The 19,673-nt window shown below is 31.9% G+C and overlaps 1 protein-coding gene across 1 annotated transcript; it reads left to right on the plus strand.

Annotated features, from left to right (window-relative positions):
• The first annotated feature begins 576 nt into the window (after positions 1-576).
• On the plus strand, positions 577-3,792 carry LOC130946765 (rac-like GTP-binding protein ARAC8). The gene is made up of 8 exons (XM_057875612.1): positions 577-949; positions 1,227-1,314; positions 1,719-1,828; positions 2,140-2,203; positions 2,509-2,573; positions 2,663-2,728; positions 3,173-3,270; positions 3,420-3,792. The coding sequence occupies exons 1-8, from the start codon at positions 845-847 to the stop codon at positions 3,457-3,459; spliced, it is 636 nt and encodes a 211-aa protein (XP_057731595.1). The 5' UTR covers positions 577-844; the 3' UTR covers positions 3,460-3,792.
• The last annotated feature ends 15,881 nt before the right edge of the window (positions 3,793-19,673 follow it).

A 19,673-nucleotide genomic window follows, 5' to 3' on the forward strand; every position in this document is an offset into this window, starting at 1 on the left:
GACATTTTTTGTCTTCAATCCTCCCTTTCATTCCAATTTCATCATTCATATTGCTTAATGTTTACTTAAAATTCCAACCAAATCTGTTAAATGTTAATGTTTGATTGCTTGTAATAATGCTTAGTCGTCCTTCATCTCTTTTTTAAAGTCAGTACAACGCTTTTAACCATCTCACCAGACGAATCTTTATGCTTTCATAGCCGACAATTCCTTAATTATTTTTGCTTTTTTTTCAACCAATTAAACCATTAGCAATTCAAGAACTCGATGATATATAATTAATTAATTAATTAATTAACTAATTAATCACTATGGACAATGGAAAATGATGGCTACACCACACACATGAGATGGCCATAAGAGACACCATATAGTGTTAGTTTTAAATGCACCCAACCAACTTCCCCCCTTCATACTAATTATAAAAAAAAATTATATATAATTATATATATACACACACACATGATTTAAAGTGGGTAACCAACCCTACAATGCAACTAATGGTATTTTACACTTATATAAGCTATCATGACCTCATATTTTAACTTGTTAAACGAATAACATAGGATGTAATTTATTTATTATATAAGTTTTCTTATTTTTTCATATGCAAATTGCAAACAAGTAACAAAAGGCAAAAGAGATAGATGATGAAAAAGGAAAAGCAAGTGCTTCCTATAGTGTGGAGTATGTGAGAATCATGTGAAGTGCCGCCATCTCTCTCTCTCTCTCTCTCTCTCTCTCTATTGATCAAAAGCTTTCAACTTTGTCAAATTTTAACAAAAATAAAACATACCCTTTTTGTGAGAGCGCTTCATCTTCTTCTTCTTCTTCTTGGTTTTCAATGGCTTCAACTGCTTCTAGGTTCATCAAGTGTGTCACAGTTGGTGATGGAGCTGTAGGGAAAACCTGCATGCTCATTTGCTACACAAGCAACAAATTCCCCACTGTATGTATTCCTTTTCGCTGCCACTTTTTTGTGGTTTAACTTTCTTTATATATTTCGTGGTTCAGATCAATCGATCATAGTGAATTTCTTGAGATCAATGTCTTTTATGATTGAGTGAGAGACTAAGAGTTGTGGGAGGAGAGGGTAACGTAATTATTGTTTGAAGAACATATGTTATTTCATCTAGGTTGTGTTGAATCTTTATATGTCTTGTGATTTTGGACACTGATAATTATGTTTATGGAGTTTGAGTTTGACTTTGGTGGTTTGTGATCAGGACTATATTCCCACAGTGTTTGATAATTTCAGTGCAAATGTGGTAGTTGAAGGCACAACTGTCAATTTAGGCCTTTGGGACACTGCTGGTAACTTGTTTATTGTTCTTTTACAATCTTCAGTTATACATGTATGTATTTATGTATATAGAGTAAATAATTTCAAGTTGCGTTGGGACGATGCGATGCACAGTTATGAGTTAAATGTATATGTAAACTGCAATATTGTGGCCGCAATTGTGGTTGTAGACCACACAATTTATCTGAATTTGACAAGTAATTGGATAAGTCATAGTAGTTTAAAACACTATTCCATCGACACATTCGAAATTGCGTTACATCATTCGGGTGTTGTTTGTGTGAGTGTGTGAGTGACCATGATGGTAACCTGGGGGAAACATCTGCAGTTTGGTTTCTTATGTAGCTGAAATTTTGTGATGGCAACTTGGCTAAGGTTGTGATGTTCCATTTGCTTCTAATGTGTTGTTGGATAGGGCAAGAGGACTACAATAGATTGAGGCCTCTGAGCTACAGAGGCGCAGATGTATTTGTATTGGCTTTCTCTCTTGTTAGTGGCGCGAGCTATGAGAATGTCTTGAAGAAGGTATCCTTGTCTCTCTATGCGCTATTACTTTACTGCCCCCTCTATAACGGTTGGGTTGACAAAATTGACGCATCCGAAACTTAATGTTTTTGGATATAAATTAAGGTGGAAACTCACATCCAGTTATCTTCATGTGCAGTTGGTACTTAAGAACCGTTAGATGATTTGACATATTTGACTAAATTGTAATCTAACCATTATTAACTATCAAATTTCACATGAAGACAAACTGCATGAAAGTTGCATCATGAGAATGTGGAAACTCACATGCAGTTCTCTTGCATTTTCTCATTCTGTATACACTGTTTCAGTGGATCCCAGAGCTGCAGCATTTTGCCCCTGGTGTTCCAGTGGTACTAGTTGGCACCAAATTAGGTAAATCATCAAGCACTGGTTTTAATATTGGATTCAACCTAATAAGTGTTCTTTTGTTTTCTATATTCTTCATGAAGCATAACCCCATTTCCTAGATACATTATAGATTAGATTACTTAGACTGTGATTTTGTTATGCTGAAACATATCTACTCATTTGATGTAGAATTATATTATATGATATATTGAACAACATAGTTCAACAAAAGTCAACACAAAGTTCCTTTCTATCAGTACACTGAATTCTTGATCACTTGTGAGGACTTCTTGAATTTCACTATTTGCATTTTTATGATGGCCATATAGATCTTCGCGAAGACAAGCACTATCTAGCCGATCATCCCAGTCTGGTGCCTGTGACTCGTGAGCAGGTGAAATATCTTCCTTCATCATCTGGATACATAGCTCAAACTTCAATAGGCTTTGGTTATTGAAGATGTTCTATTTTGTCGAAAACCAGGGGGAGGAACTACGGAAACGAATAGGAGCTAGCTATTATATTGAGTGCAGCTCAAAAACTCAGCAGGTATATATGTTCATGCTACCATTTTATCCTTACAGCACTTCAATATCTAAAACCTTTTAAACTAAGTAAAGTGCCTAGTTGAGACTTGAGATCAGTATTATACTAGATTGTTCACCAATGTGGAAGAAAGGCATACTTTTCGAATTTCAGACACGCAACATCTGTTAAAGACAAAAGCAGAAATTACTAATCACCCTAATCATGAAATATGTTTAATATTTAATAGACCTAAGTTTTGGTGGTAAATATGTTAGTCCTGCTAAGATAGATATTCCTCCTTCTAGTCCTTTCTATCTGTCACTGTCGCTTTTTGGTACATCTTTAGATCAATGTTTCTAGAAGTACGATGGATAAAAGGAAACGGATGAAATATTGATTATTTATTGGTACATCCTTAAATCACTTGTTTTCCTTGGGCCAATGATTCATTATCCTTGACTGCAGAATGTGAAGGCGGTTTTCGATGCGGCAATCAAGGTGGTGATCAAGCCTCCACAGAAGCAACAAGAGAAGAAGAAGAAACCGCGTCCCGGGTGTCTATTGTAAGTAAACCTTTTCCCATGCACATTGCATTCTTGCAATGTTATCCAAATCTTTGGCAAGCTTGATTATGCTCATTACTTCCATGAATGAAACATGACACCCTTTCTGTTTAACATTTCTTGAATTGTGTATTGTTCATGAACTACAGAAATATCTTCTGTGGAAGGAATATTGTTGGTCTTAAATGAAACAAATCATCATCACCTGAAGGCTTTTTCACTTGTCATAGGTGGGAAATTATTATTTTGTATCAACGTTTGCAGCATAGCTATATATATATATATATATATATATATATATATATATATATAATGATATGTATGTATTAGGAAATTTAAGCTAAGCTCCTAGATCTGATTTCTTGTAAGTAAAGAACAATTGGCCCTTTTTTTTTACTTTGGCTATTTGTTTATTATTTTATTTTGGTTTGATATGCATATTGATATATAATTATAGTTGGTTCACTTGAAAATTGTAACGAAGTACTAGGATTGAAGACATGATTACATTTGTTTTGCTTATTCAGCCGAATCAATTGTTAAAGAAAAATGTTTTGCTTATATGAAAAAGTAGAACTCATATTCTAACAAGCAATAGTTTTTCTAATCTTAGCCTTCTATCATCCCTTCCAACAACTTTATTGAGTAGGTGTGAAACATGGAAACTTAAATGCAACAATGTGAATATCAAACTCTAGATATTTAAGTAGGTGAGTTTTGTGGTGACTTGTTTTTTAGTGGCTAAGGGTGGCTTTTTTTTTACCATCCAATAGAATAAGGACGCGTGCAGCAAGCAATTAAATAAAAGAGTGCACTAACTTTCGGTCAAAACTAGCCGTTAGTGCTAAGTAGGGTAACATTACTAGTTTACTGCAGGGCATGGGTGGGATTTTGGGTTCCAAAAACAACACTTTGACATGGGCCAAAGTTTGAGTCTGACAAAAACATATAATTGAAAAACTGGTTGGATGACCAAAAAACTCCTAAACAATAACTAAGATTTATAATTTAATTTATAAATTATCTTATTTAATATTTAATAATTATTATTAAAATAATTATATAATTTTAAATATAATAAATATATATTTATAGATGTATAATAAAACAATTGATTAAATTAAAATTTTTCATATTAACATTTTTTTGTTACTATAAACCATAAATAATCTTAAATTTTAATTTAATTGGTTTGAAAATTTTATATTTGTAAAATTCCATAATACTCAAGACACTTCGGATAAGGGGCACGCTTTTTCAATAATGATATGTTGGCTTAAACCAAAAGCTTGCGTATTGTTCAAAGAGTCTTTGATTATTGTTGAATTTTATAAATACAAAATTTTCAAATCAATTAAATTAAAACTTAAGATTACTTATACTTTATGATAACAAAAAATTTTTAATATTAGAAAATTCTAATTTAATCAATTATTTTATTATACATATATAATTACATATTTGTTATATTTAAATTATATAATTATTTTAATAATAATTAATAAATATTAAATAAAATAATTTATAATTATTTATATTAAACTAATTTTATTATTTTCTAAATATTATTGATATAATTAATACTGCTACGTAACTTGTCTCTTTAAAAGCAATGAAAGGTTCTTTTAGAATTTTTCTCACTCAAATTTTGGCTTCTAACACAATAAACAAATTTTTATTCTCAAAGAAGTACTTTAAATTTTAAAATTACAACGATGAATTATTTTTTTTCAATTGAATCTAATACTTAAATTAATATAACTAAATTTTATTCTCAAACTTTTTTTTATGGTTTTCATTTCATACCTTAATCATACTACACAGAATTTATAATTAATTTGAGTCAGCATGTCAACAACCGAATATCATTCTTAAAGTTTATTCTAATTAACATAATAAAAAATTATTGCATGATTTTTTTTCCTTTTCTTTTTAAATCAGACATATAAGAACCACTTTTATCCTTTTTTTTAGTAGTTTCGTCTACAACGGAATTCATAATTTACCCCTCCTTTTGGGGTATAAATCTTAGTTATTGTCTAAGAAATTTTTAGATATTCAGCCAATTTTCAACTATATGTTGACCCAAATTTTGTCCCATATCAAAGTCCTGTTTTTAGAACCCAAAATCTCGCTCATGTTCCTGGAGTAAATATTAAATGTTACCGCACTTAGCACTCATTGCTAATTTTGCCTAAAAGTTGGTGCACTCTTTTGTTTGACTGTCTACTGCACATATACTCCTATATTATTGGATGATCAAAAGAAAGTCATTCTTAGCCACCAAACAACAAGCCATCACAGAAGGCACCATTTAAGTAAGAGAGGATGAGCCTCTGTTGTTTAATCACAATTCTCAAATTTTAGAATATATATATATATATATATATATATATATATATATATATATATTCACTATTTTTTATTTATTTATTTAAGGGTTTGTCATTGGTGAATGACTTGCTGTATGCACAAGGTGAGATTCAAATTCTCAATACTTTTTTTTTTTCACGGTATCTCCCAATCTGATAGGACAATGACTAATTTTCGCGGATCTGAACTCTATTTAAGGGTTTGTCGCTAGTCAATGGGTTGCTGCATGCACAATGCGAAATTCGAATCCCTGACACTTGCTTAAGTGAATTAGTGAACTAACTACTAGATCAACCTAACTTGATTCACATTCTAAATACTTATTTAAGTGCATTAGTGAGCTAAAGCTAACTACTAAACCAACTTGGTTAAAAATTAGTAAATTACATTATCCTAGATTTTCTTTTTTTTTTTTTTGTCAACAACAAGATCCTAGTATTTGCTTCGCAACCCATTTAGTTATGTACCAAAATCAAAATCAAAGCCCAAAGGATATGGCCAAGCAGCCCAAAACTCAAAATAAAGAGTATCAGATCAATCATAAAAGAAGGTTTTTAATAATAAAAAAAAAAAGATCTTAACAGCACCAAGTCCGTATTAGAACTTGCAGGTTACAAGTGGACTGGGTTCTCTTTTTCCTTTTTATGGGTGAGCAACTAGACTGTGTTCACATTGGAAAGTTTTTCTCCCAAATCAATCAATTTCTTGAAAGAAATATTGTCATTTTCAAACTATACCCAAAATAGCAATTTTTTATTTTGATATTGTAGAATACTAGAATAGTGTGTGAAACATACACATATTAGACAGAATGATATTTAACAGAAATTTTGAAATTGATAATACACCTCCTGCAAATTAATAATACATTTTTCGCAGATCATACTTTTATGATTAAAAAAATATTTTTTTTACAATACAAGTCTCTTATAAATTATATTTTTTAAGATAAAAAATTTTTTTTTTCTTACAATACACTCCCAATAATTTGTTCGTGTCAAAGACACTTTAAAAATTTGTTAAACATTAAATCACCTAATATTTAAGTTATTTATCGTCATTAAAATAATATACAAAAAATTAGCCCCAGACTAAGGTTTGGTTTGCAAAACTTACGAAAATGAAAAAATCCTACTTAACCGACTAAAATAAAAAAAAAAAAGAGAACAAAAAAAAAATTCCTATCCAACCGACAAAATATATTTCCTTTCTTGAATATAGCAGTACTACCTAAATTTGAAGAGTAAATCTAAATGGTGACAGAAAAAGAAAAAAAAAATTAAAAGAAAGAATGAAAGGAAAAGAACACATCATTGATCATACATGAAATTATGCAAGTTAAATAAAAGCTCATGGATATGGAGCTTTCGGCAAAAATGGTAAGGGGTTAATTTAAATAATTAATAATTAATTTTCTATAATAAAAAACTTGTATTACGTCAACAAAATCATGAATGAATAATGAATGCTTTTTAATAAGAACGGGTGAGGTAAGGCTCTATAATAATTGGAGTGGATCTCTTTAATTAAATGCAATAACTTTTTTAGACTCGAAAGAGAATATATATTATTACTGGGTAAATATTTTTTTTATTTGTGGTCTTTTTTTTCTATCAAATATATCACTTTTTAATCATCTTTAAATCTCAATTAGGCTATTGTCCATTAATAAAATTAGATAAATCGTCTCCTGTAATTGATTGGCAACTGATTGCTTGTTTGACGTGTCAATGCTAAGTGCCAGATATCAACTCCAAATTCTCCTAAAAAAAATTTCTCTTCTCCTCTAAAAAAAAAAATTTCTCTTCTCCACTTCTTCTCCTTTTGTTTCTCCTCTTCTTCTTCCTTCTATTTGGCCAATCACCATCATCTCCATCACCATCATCATCAAGCTTCACCTTCACAACCATCACCTTGGCACCACTATCACCAAACCAACCTCTTTTTTGTTAAACTTCTTCCTTTTCTCTTCCTCTTCTTCTTCTATTTTTCTTCCTCCATGGCACCATCTCCAAAACCACGATCTTCTCCCTCTGTTTTGCCACCAATAATAACCACCATCGTGATTTCCTCTTCCTCCTCTTCTTCTCCTTTTCGTCTTCACCCAACCTACCTCAATAGCTTACCCTAAATCTTTTCAGCGTCACCAAGATCTTCGCCGCTCTCTCCATCCTTTATGCCACCATTGCTAATAACTCTCTCTTCCCAGACTCATAAGCCATCTAGAATCCTTTGTCCTACCTCATCCTCTGCAAGCGCTATCAGAGTCCACAGGTAGCATCTGGTGAGACATTCAAGCTCGTTGTCGAGACTTTCTGGTTGTCCCAAATTCTTATTTTCTTGTATATATGAAGTGTATGCTAAATTGTTAATGATGTATGAATTACTAGCTTTATGATATTGTCAAGGTTAATGCAGAAAGAGGCTGTGGAGGTAGATAGTAATAATAATGAATTTGAAGAAGAGAAAAAAGAAGAGGGAGAAGAGGAGGAAGAGAAAGAAGGAGAGGGGATGTTTTAGTCTCTATAATTATTTGGAGTTGACACCTAATATTTGGCATTAACACATCATATTCTACCTGACACGTCAGACAAATAACTCGTCAATCGGTTGTAGGGATCAATTTGTTCAACTTTACTAATAGGTGGGAGTCTAATTGAAGTTTAAAAATAATTATGGTGCGAAATGTTTCCCAGAAAAAAGTTAGAGACTGAAAAAAATATTTACCCTTACTATTAAAATCGACATAATTATAATTTAATAACAGCGACACGACGTCTTTTCGAAATTTTAACATCAAAATATCAACAATAATCTTAAATTGATTGGTCTACTCTATAAAAAAAATCTTTGTTTACAGAAAAAGAAAAGAAAAAAAAAAGAGAAATAATTGGAATATTGTTTATTATTGGTTTGTTATGTTACTTCAAAATTTAGAAGCTCTCCAAAAGGAGTCGATGAGCAAAGAGGAATTGAATTTCAAAATTCTCGCTCGACAACTTAACTAAATGTTATAAGAGATTAATTTTAACGTACTAAATTGATAAAAAAAATTATATAATTATTTAATTATATTTATATATTTAAATAATTTTTAAATAATAAATTTAAAAATAATTATTTTTATTAATATAATAGTACATTTTAATTATATATGTACAAATTTTTTATGGTTTATAAAAGTTAAATTCAAATAATAAATGTGTAAAGCTCATATAAATTCTATAAAATAAATAATAACTACATTTTACATAATTTTAAAAATAAGAGTAGATTGACCGATATAACATATTAATCAAAAAATAACTATGAAATCAATTTGATTTAAGATAAAACTAAATCGGTCACAAATAAAAAAATTTTGTCGAATTAATTTAAATTTTTAAAAATTAATCGATTTAAATTAATAAAATGCAATCTATATATATATATATATATATATATATATATATATTATTTTATTATAAGTTGATTAAAATTTTTAAATTCTAATATATATATATATTTTTTATTATGTGTGTGTGTGAAGAATTTCTCCCTGAACACATGGAAGCAAAAGAAATAGAAAGAGAAAAGAGAGAGGAGGCACCAAACACAATTATATCTTATGTTTTTAAAACTAATCTTATTAGATGTACACTAAATCACTTATTATTGTAAAATATATATTACAAATAAATTAAATTATATATTCTTGTATAAAATATATGATGATTGATTTTAATAGTTGATTTAATGTATAAATAGCACTTTTTTTCCCCCAAGAGTGAGAGGTGCATAGTGATTTCGTGACCCTTCCATGGAAGAGGAGGGACACTGGGTTTATATGACCATTGATTGTTATTTGCTGGTGAAACTGATTGCAACAGCCACCACGTTATGTGTCCCTTTATTTATTTATTTATTTGTCTTCTTTCTCTTGCCTCATTACCAAACCTATATATGTGGGTTCAAATTTCAATCACTCACACAAAAATATTCTAAAACCTTAATCATTCTCTTTGGATATACTGTGGGCAATACATTTTCCACCGTCACTAACTTTGATGTATGTGTTAGCATGGATCCTTCTAATTTGATTGAATGTTTTTGTTAATCCAAATTAATTTATTAAGACTAATAATTAATAAAATAATCTTCATGGTTGCCACAAAGATAAGATAATCCACCAATGTGAATTTGACATGTCCTTAATTCAATTGCATTCGGAAGGATGACATCAAATGATGAAACGATAATGTATGATAAACAAATAAAAAGTTAATTAGGAAAAAGACAATGTTAAGGAGCTCATATTCCATTACTTTATTCCCAAGCTTCAATTATACTCCATTTCAGTTTCCTTTTTCTTTTCGGGAGCTGTCTAGGATAGTAAAAATATATTTTGGTGTTTAAAAGATTAAGATGGATAATAAAATTTGTTAAGTTTAGATTTAATTTAAAATTTTATGATGACAAATATAATTAATTATTTTTTATTATAATTTTTATGATGAATAATATAAGAATAAATTAAAGATGATTAATCAAGTAAGTTAGAATCATATAAAATATCTACGTTAATGAAAATATCATTGAAGATGATATTGAGTTATGATTGAAAAAATTTTACACTATAATAAAAAAAATTCTTCAAATCTGATCCTAATCACAAAGAACAGTTGCACAATACAAATTGACTAAAGAAAGTTTTTTTTTTTTTTTCTCTTTATGGACCATTGTTGCACTCTTTATTGGAGAACAAAGATAAGAATTTTCACTCTTAAATGCACAAACGGCTAGATGATGAAAAGGGGAATCATCCCGACATTAACAAGAAGATATCAAGTTCTATAAAAAAAGATTTTATCAAAAGAAAATGCAACTAATTCGTGTATAATTTCAAACCATACAAACAACTTTTTTTTGTGTTTTGTGTTTATATTTTTTTATTGTCTAAAATTAAGCTTATATTGAGAAATATAAAAGACAAAGAGAGTTGATCACACAAAAGTCATTTTAATCTATTGTTTGAGAGTTTTGATTTCAAAAGTGTATTGAGTTATAGTGCACTTTGTTCTTCTTAACTAGGTTGGATTAGCACCTACGTAAATTACTAAATTTGGAATAACTTAGATGAGTTACAAGAATGTGAATCTTTTAGAATTGTTGTTTGTAATCATGTGATTCTTTTGTAATTGGTGTTTATAATCAATTTAATTATAGTGAAAATTCTACCATTGTTGTGGTGGAGACTGGAGGTAGATCACATTACACTTCGTGGCTGAACCAGGATATATTGTGGTGTTACTCTTCTTCTTCCCTAAAATCTGCAACTTCCATTTTCGTTTTATTCTCCTACTGCAGGACGAGACAAAAACGAAAATAATCTCTTATTTATCAGTTTTGCTGCATAATTTGAAAAAGTGTTTCTCACTTGAGTTTCCTTGATTCAACCCCCCCCTTTCTTAACGAACTTGGAAACCTTCAATTGGCATAAGAGCTTAGACTTAAGGGACAAGCTTAACAGTTTGGAGTAAAAGATTTATGGCACCCTTTGTGGCTTACACGTTGATCGAAGGACAATAATATTTTAAACCTCCTTTTTTCAATGAACCAACTAATCTTATTAAAAAGAAAAGATGAGAATTTTTGTGCAATCAACTTACTACAATATATGGAAGATCGTTGTGAATGGCTCAGATGTTCCTACCAAACGCAACATTAAAGGCAATGTTTTAGTTCCAAATAAAGATTTCGAATGGACGGCTGAAGAAAAGAAGAAAGATGCGCTAAACGCCAAAGCTATTAATATGATGCATTGTGCTATTAGCTTTGAAAAATTTAGAAAAGTCTCAAGGTGCAAAACTGTAAAGGAGAGATGGGACAAGCTACTGCTCACTCATGAAAGAACTGAACAAGTTCGAAAAACCCGTATTAACAAGCTTACGAAAGAATATGAAATATTTTTCATGATGGAAGATGAATCAATTGATGCTTTGTTTAAAAGATTCTCCATAATCATCAATAACTTTGATTCAATGAAAAAATACTTTTTTGAAGTTGAACTTGTTCTTAGGAAGATCTTAAGAAGTCTTACCAAACAATGGGAGATCATAAGTATTGTCATATTCGAAACTAATGATCTCAACAAGATTATTATGATGAATTGAAAGGAAAGTTATTGGCTTATGAATCTATACATCTTAGCAATGATAATAAGAAAATAGGAGTGGCATTTAAATCAAGAATCACATCAAAAGAAAAAAAATCTAATCATGAAGCTAATGTTTGTCTCATGGCTAATCAAACCAATTATGACGAGATAGACTTTACTGAACTTCTTGCTGAACAAATGCATGTTATTATTGATGATTTAACTAAAAATTCTACTAAGTTTTTCGATAAATATAACAAGTGTAAAACGAAAAATGATGCTTTGAAATTGAAAAATGCCAAGATCAAAGAGCAATTAAGTATGACCGAATCCTCCTTTGTTTTAAAACAAGAAAACAAGCTTTTGAAAAATGAAATTGAGGATTTAAAAATGAGAAATTCGACCACTGCATTAAGTGTTGTTCTTATTGAAAATGAGAAATTACGAGAGAGGATCAAGAACTTAAACATGGACTTAGCAAAGTTTGCTTAAGATTCTAAAAACTTGGATAATGTTCTTGCTAATTAAAGGTTGCTTTTCATAAAATCTGGTCTTGATTTAGTGGAGGAAAGAAAACTAGATTTGAAAATTGATTTTGAAGTCTCTTCATCCAAAACCAAAAGGATCAAACTAGATTTTCATGAAAATCAAAAGGACACTTATATAAAAAACAAGAATCCTCTTCTCAATTCTAAAATTCCAACAAGAAGCAACACTTGTTCCAATTGTCATAGAGGTGGACATTCTTCTCCTTTGCTTTATTTATAAAAAGAAAGTTGTTAATCATGTTTATAATATTGCTTCTGATTATAATACTCTTCGACAACCAAAAAGAATTAACATCAAAGGATCCAAGTTAGTTTAAATACCTAAAATTGTTTGAAAATATTGTAGGTTTGCCTTACATCCAAAAAGAAGTAGGAATATGTGTATCTTAATTGTGGATGTTCAATGCACTTACCAAAAAATCTACATTCTTTATCAAGCTAAGTAAATATGATGGTGATTTTGTAATTTTCGAACATGATGGCAAAAGAAAGATCATAGCGATTGAAAATATAACATTTTAGATGATATAGAAGTTGAAAACAACATTGGATAAGGTGCTGCAACTAAGGTGTAACCAGATTCTGCAGATGTTACTGATTTATTTTTTACTGAACTGACGAGATTTTTTGAGTTTTTGTCTTTCAGGTCGAGACGAGATTTTCTAGACAAATGATGAACAAGTTTGTTTTTTAAGCTACCACCGTTTATATATTTCTTGAATGTTTATGTGATCTCTGCATTTACTTAAAAAATATTTTCTTAATGTCTTAAAACAAATTTTGTTCAAAAAATTTTTTGCATTAATCATCTTATTTTTTTTTGGAAAATCTTTTCTAAAATTTCTTTTCAAAATATTTCCTTTTTCAAAAGAATTTTAATCTTGCATCAGTTATAAAAGTCTCTAGCCTTCCATAATCTTTCCGTTATTGCTGTTGATATTTGAACTTTTCTTTATTTCTCTTTTGATGATAAAAGGAGGAGAAACTAAAGATTAAACTAAGCTATTATTTATTTTATACATTTTATGACCTTATGAACTTATTAGTTTATTCTTTTAGGTTTTGATATCTCTCGTGCTTAAGATATGATATATACTTTATATATATGTTTGTTTGTTCTCTGATATATTTTATCATATTGCTTTGATACATCAAGTTATTATTGGGAATAAGTACTATGACCACAACCCAATTTATTATGTGTCAAATAATTTGTTATTATTATTGTTATTATATTAAAGACTTAATATAATTAGTTGCTTGATTAAATTTAGAAATTTATCATTATAAAAGTGATCATAATAATGAAAAATAAATCTTTTATAATTTAGTCTAAACTATTCTTGGTCATAAGATTATTAAAAAGGACATTAATAATTTAGATAGATTAATATATATAGGTCTTCGTTGGATAAAGATGAATAGAAATTATTTATTAAATTATATATATAAATGGTGCATATAGAGATATGACCGTTGAACTGACTCACCACTACAACAAAATCTTCCATTCAGCAACATTTTTTTCAAGCTACATTTATGAATATGCTACACTTTTTTCTGTGTTACCTTTTTATAGAAGAATATAAAACATAGTTATGACATTACTTGAAAAGTGTAGCCTTAGATATTATAAAGACCTTTATAAAACATAGCCTTATTTTAATATCTATGGATACACTTTTCGTACTAAAAAAAGTGCTTTTGAAGAGTAACCTATTTGTTATTTTTTGGGTGCGCTTTAGAAACATTTCCTAATTCAAGCGAGCGCCACTTAATGAATTTTTTTTTCACTTTCATGCTTCGATCTCCTTTGTTCACCTTCGTTTCATTCTTCATTCACAGTACAAGGTTTCCTTCCTTCATTCACAGGTTTTTCGCTCCATTCTCCTTCGTCTCCTTGTTGATTCTTCTTCATGTGTTCATAATCGTTGTCGCGTGGGCTCACCTTTGCGGCTCAGAATCATTGTCTCGTGCGCTAGTTCCATGTTGCATTCTGGCGTTCAGCGTCAGAAACAGGTTGCAAGTTGGAGTTAAACGCCAAAAACAGGTTACAACCTAGCGTTTAACTCCAGAAACAGCCCAGGCACGTGAGAAGCTCAAGTCTCAGTCCCAGCACACACCAAATGGGCCCCAGAAGTGGATTTCTGCACTATTTATCTTAGTTTACTCATTTTCTGTAAACCTAGGTTACCAGTTTAGTATTTAAACAACTTTTAGAAACTTATTTTGTATCTCATGACATTTTAGATCTAAACTTTGTACTCTTTGACGGCATGAGTCTCTAAACTCCATTGTTGGGGGTGAGGAGCTCTGCAGCGTCTCGATGAATTAATGCAATTATTTCTGTTTTCTATTCAAACACGCTTGTTCCTATCTAAGATGTTCATTCGCGCTTTAATATGAAGAATGTGATGATCCGTGACACTCATTACCATTCTCAATCCATGAACGTGTGCCTGACAACCACCTCCGTTCTACATTAGATTGAATGAATATCTCTTAGATTCCTTAATCAGGATCTTCGTGGTATAAGTCAGAATCAATTGGCAGCATCCTTGAGAATCCGGAAAGTCTAAACCTTGTCTGTGGTATTCCGAGTAGGATTCAAGGATTGGATAACTGTGCCGAGCTTCAAACTCGCGAGTGTTGGGCGTAGTGATAGACGCAAAAGGATCAATGGATCCTATTCCGACATGATCGAGAACCAACAGATGATTAGCTGTGCTGTGACAGAGCATTTGGACCATTTTCACTGAGAGGATGGGAAGTAGCCATTGACAACGGTGACGCCCTACATATAGCTTGCCATGGAAGGAGCCTTGCATGTTTGAAAGTAAGAAAGCATTATGTTACAGGAATTCAGAAGACAAAGCATCTCCAAAACTCCAACATATTCTCCATTACTGCATAATAAGTATTTATTTCATGCTCTTTTACTTTTTACAATTAAAACTAAAAGTTATTATTGATATTATATCCTGACTAAGAGTTACAAGATAACTATAGCTTGCTTCAAGCCAACAATCTCCGTGGGATCGACCCTTACTCACGTAAGGTATTACTTGGACGACCCAGTGCACTTGCTGGTTAGTGGTATGAGTTGTGAAGAATTGGTATTTCTAATTTCGTGCACCAAGTTTTTGGCACTGTTGCCAGGGATTGTTTGAGTTTGAACAACTGACGGCGGTTCTTGTTACTTAGATTAGGAAAATTTTGTCTTTTTGGTTTAGAGTCACTATGATTGCATCTTCTATTATTCCTTTTAAAAATTTTTCAAAAATATTATTTTTCTTTAATTGAATTTCCATTTTTTTATGAGTTTATTGTCATGTTCTAAGTTTGGTGTCAATTGCTTGCTTTTCTTTGTCTCTTAATTTTTCAAATTGCGTGTTCTTGTTTTTCCTTGATCTTCAAATTGTTCTTGTCAATTTTTCTTGTTTGATCTTTGGTTTGTCTTGTTTTGTGTCTTTTCTTGTTTTTCTTGTGCTTTTTCAAATTTTTAGTTTTCAAAAAAAATTATTTATTAAATACCTTTTTAAAACACGTTAAATTTATAGCTCAGTTGGCTAGAGCGTTGGCTTATGTTCTTGGCAATTGGGTATCTTCTTTTTAAAACTTTTTCAAAAATAATTTTTTCTTTGATTGAATCTTGTGCCAAACTTTAAGTTTGGTGTACTCTTGTTAATTCTCTTTAATTTTCAAAAATTTAATTTGGTTTTCAAAAAATTTTAAGTTTGGTGTTCTTTCTTTTGTTCTTGTTGTTCTTGTGAATCTTCAAAGTGTTCTTGAGTCTTCTTTGTGTTTTGATCTTAAAATTTTTAAGTTTGGTATTCCTTGGTATTTTCCCTCCAAAATTTTCGAAAGCAAGGAACATTAGATCTAAAAATTTTAAGTCTTGTGTCTTTTGTGTGTTTTTCTCTTTCATCATAAAATTCAAAAATCAAAAAATTATCTTCTCTAACTATTTTCAAGCAAATTTTTCGAAATTTTCTATAAAAATTCAGATTTTAATTTCAAAAATTTTCAAAATCTTATCCTTTTAAGATTAAAAAAATCACATCTTTTTCAAAAATATCCTAACCACTTTTTCTCTCCTCATTTTTTCAAAAATTTTTAAAATATTTTTTTAATCTTATTTTTATTTTTTATTTTAGTTTTTATTTTATTTTATTTTATTTTATTTTATTATTTCAAAAATTACTTTTTTAGAATAAAATAAATAAAATAAATCCACATCATCTCCCTTTCTCCATCATGGACTTAAGTGGAAATGAATAGTCCAGAAGGACTCTGGGGTCATATGCCAACCCCACTACTGCTTCGTATAGGAGCAGTATCTGTATACCCTCCATCGGAGTTAGTAGCTTTGAGTTAAATCCTCAGCTCATTATCATGGTGCAGCAAAGTTGCCAGTATTCCGGTCTTCCACAGTTATTTTTATTTACAAATTGTTGACACAGTACATGATAAGAAAATAGATCAGGATGTCTATAGATTATTACTGTTTCCATTTTCTTTAAAAGACCATGCTAAGAGATGGTTTAATAACCAACCTAAGGACAGCATAAAGACATGGAAACAGCTGTCAGAAAAATTCCTGAATCACTATTTTCCTCCAAAACGGATGACACAGCTAAGGCTGAGCATCCAAGGCTTCAAACAAAGAGATAATAAATCCATTTATGATGCCTGGGAGAGATATAGACAGATGCTAAGAAAATGCCCCTCTGAAATGTTTTCAGAGTGGGTGCAGTTAGACATCTTTTATTATGGGCTTACAGAGAAAGCTCAGATTTCTCTAGACCACTCATCTAGTGGATCTATACACATGAGAAAGACAATTGAAGAAGCTCAAGAGCTCATTGATACAGTTGCCAGAAATCAGCATCTGTACTTAAGCAGTGAACCTTCCATCAACGAAGAGGCTAAAACAGTAACTGCTGAACTCAGTCTTGCAGATCAAGCTACTGAATTCAATCAGCAATTAGATTTTCTAACAAAACAGTTAGCCGAATTCAAGGAGATATTGCAAGAAACAAGAATGGCTAATATGAATATGGAAGTCCAGTTGAAGGAAACAGAACAGCAGTTATCAAAACAAATAACAGAAGAGTGCCAAGCAGTTCAATTAAGAAGTGAAAAAACACTAAATACCTCACTTCAAGGCAGCAGGAAGCCAAGAAATGAACAAACTGCTACCCAAAATCCCTCTGAAGACAGTCAGAGCCCAGAGAGGAATAATTCTGGCGCTCAAACGCCAGAAAAGGGGTGGAAAGCTGGCATTGAACGCCCAACCCATGCTCAGTCCTGGCGTTCAATGCCAGAAACAGGCAAGGAATTGGCGTTGAATGCCCAAAGGAAGCACAGTTCTGGCGTTCAGATGCCAGAAACAGGTAAGGAGTTGGCGTCTAACGCCACTCTAGCTTCCACCCCTGGCATTTAAATGCCAGTGGGAGATCAGACATATACAAGTGCTGATAGCAGCCCCTCTAGAAAGGCTTCTCAACCCACATCTGTAGGCAATAAACCTACAACAACTAAGGTTGAGGAATACAAAGCCAAAATGCCTTATCCTCAAAAACTTCGTCAAGCAGAACAGGATAAGTAATTTGCCCGCTTTGCAGACTATCTCAGGACTCTTGAAATAAAGATTCCGTTTGCAGAGGCACTTAAGCAAATACCCTCTTATGCTAAGTTCATGAAAGAGATCTTAAGTCATAAGAAGGATTGGAGGGAAACTGAAAAAGTTTACCTCACTGAAGAATGCAGTGCAGTCATTTTGAAAAGCTTACCTGAGAAGCTTAAAGATCCCGGAAGCTTTACGATACCATGCACATTAGAGGGTACTTGTACCAAGCAAGCTTTATGTGATCTTGGGGCAAGTATCAACCTAATACCTGCATCTACTATCAGAAAGCTTGGTTTGACTGAAGAAGTCAAACCAACCCGGATATGTTTCCAACTTGCTGATGGCTCCATTAAATACCCATCAGGCATGATTGAAGACATGATTGTCAAGGTTGGGCCATTTGCCTTTCCCACTGACTTTGTGGTGCTGGAAATGGAGGAGCTCAAGAGTGCAACTCTCATTCTAGGAAGACCTTTCCTAGCAACTGGACGAACCCTCATTGACGTCCAAAAAGGGGAAGTGACCCTGAGAGTCAATGAGGACGAGTTTAAGTTGAATGTTGTCAAAGCTATACAGCATCCAGACACCCAAAATGACTGCATGAGCATTGATATTATTGACTCTCTGGTAAAAGAGGTCAATATGACTGAGAGTCTCGAATCAGAGCGAGAAGATATCTTTAAAGATGCTCAGCCTGATTTGGAGGAACCAGAAAGAATAATAGAACCTCTGAAAATCCCTCAGGAAGAGGAGAAACCTCCCAAACCCGAGCTCAAACCATTACCACCATCCCTGAAATATGCATTTCTGGGAGAAGGTGATACCTTTCCTGTAATCATAAGCTTTACCTTAGAGCCACAGGAAGAGGAAGCACTAATTCAAGTGCTAAGGACACACAAGACAGCTCTTGGGTGGTCCATCAGTGATCTTAAGGGCATTAGCCCAACTAGATGCATGCACAAGATCCTATTGGAGGGTGACGCTAAGCCATTGGTTCAACCACAGAGGTGGCTGAATCTAGCCATAAAGGAGGTGGTGCAGAAGGAGGTCACTAAATTACTAGAGGCTGGAATTATTTATCCCATTTCTGATAGCCCCTGGGTAAGCCCTGTCCAAGTCGTCCCTAAGAAGGGTGGTATGACAATGGTTCATAATGAAAAAAATGAACTGGTTCCTACAAGAACAGTTACAGGGTGGCGTATGTGTATTGATTACAGAAGGCTCAATACAGCTACCAGAAAGGATCATTTTCCTTTACCATTCATAGACCAAATGCTAGAAAGACTAGTAGGTCATGAATACTACTGCTTCTTGGATAGATATTCAGGTTATAATCAAATTGCAGTGGATCTCCTAGATCAAGAGAAAATAGCATTCACATGTCCATCCGGCGTATTTGCATACAGAAGGATGCCATTTGGCCTGTGCAATGCACCTGCAACCTTTCAAATGTGCATGCTCTCTATTTTCTCTGATATGGTGGAAAAATTTCTGGAAGTCTTCATGGATAACTTTTCAGTATTTGGAGACTCATTCAGCTTCTGTCTTGACCATCTAGCACTTGTTCTAAAGAGGTGCCAAGAGACTAACCTGGTTTTAAATTGGAAAAAATGTCACTTTATGGTGACTGAAGGAATTGTCCTTGGGCACAAAATTTTGAACAAGGGAATAGAGGTGGATCAAGCTAAGGTAGAGGTAATTGAAAAATTACCAC

Source organism: Arachis stenosperma, chromosome 1 (genome assembly GCF_014773155.1).
Source record: "Arachis stenosperma cultivar V10309 chromosome 1, arast.V10309.gnm1.PFL2, whole genome shotgun sequence".
Classification (NCBI taxonomy): Eukaryota; Viridiplantae; Streptophyta; class Magnoliopsida; order Fabales; family Fabaceae; genus Arachis; species Arachis stenosperma.

Bases quoted from the DNA above. Each gene is read 5' to 3' on its own strand.
- LOC130946765 (XM_057875612.1), top strand. From the start codon at position 845: ATGGCTTCAACTGCTTCTAGGTTCATCAAGTGTGTCACAGTTGGTGAT. The intron at 1,315-1,718 runs GTAACTTGTTTA...GTTGTTGGATAG, and splicing joins AGGCCTTTGGGACACTGCTG to GGCAAGAGGACTACAATAGA. The intron at 2,729-3,172 runs GTATATATGTTC...CCTTGACTGCAG, and splicing joins GCAGCTCAAAAACTCAGCAG to AATGTGAAGGCGGTTTTCGA.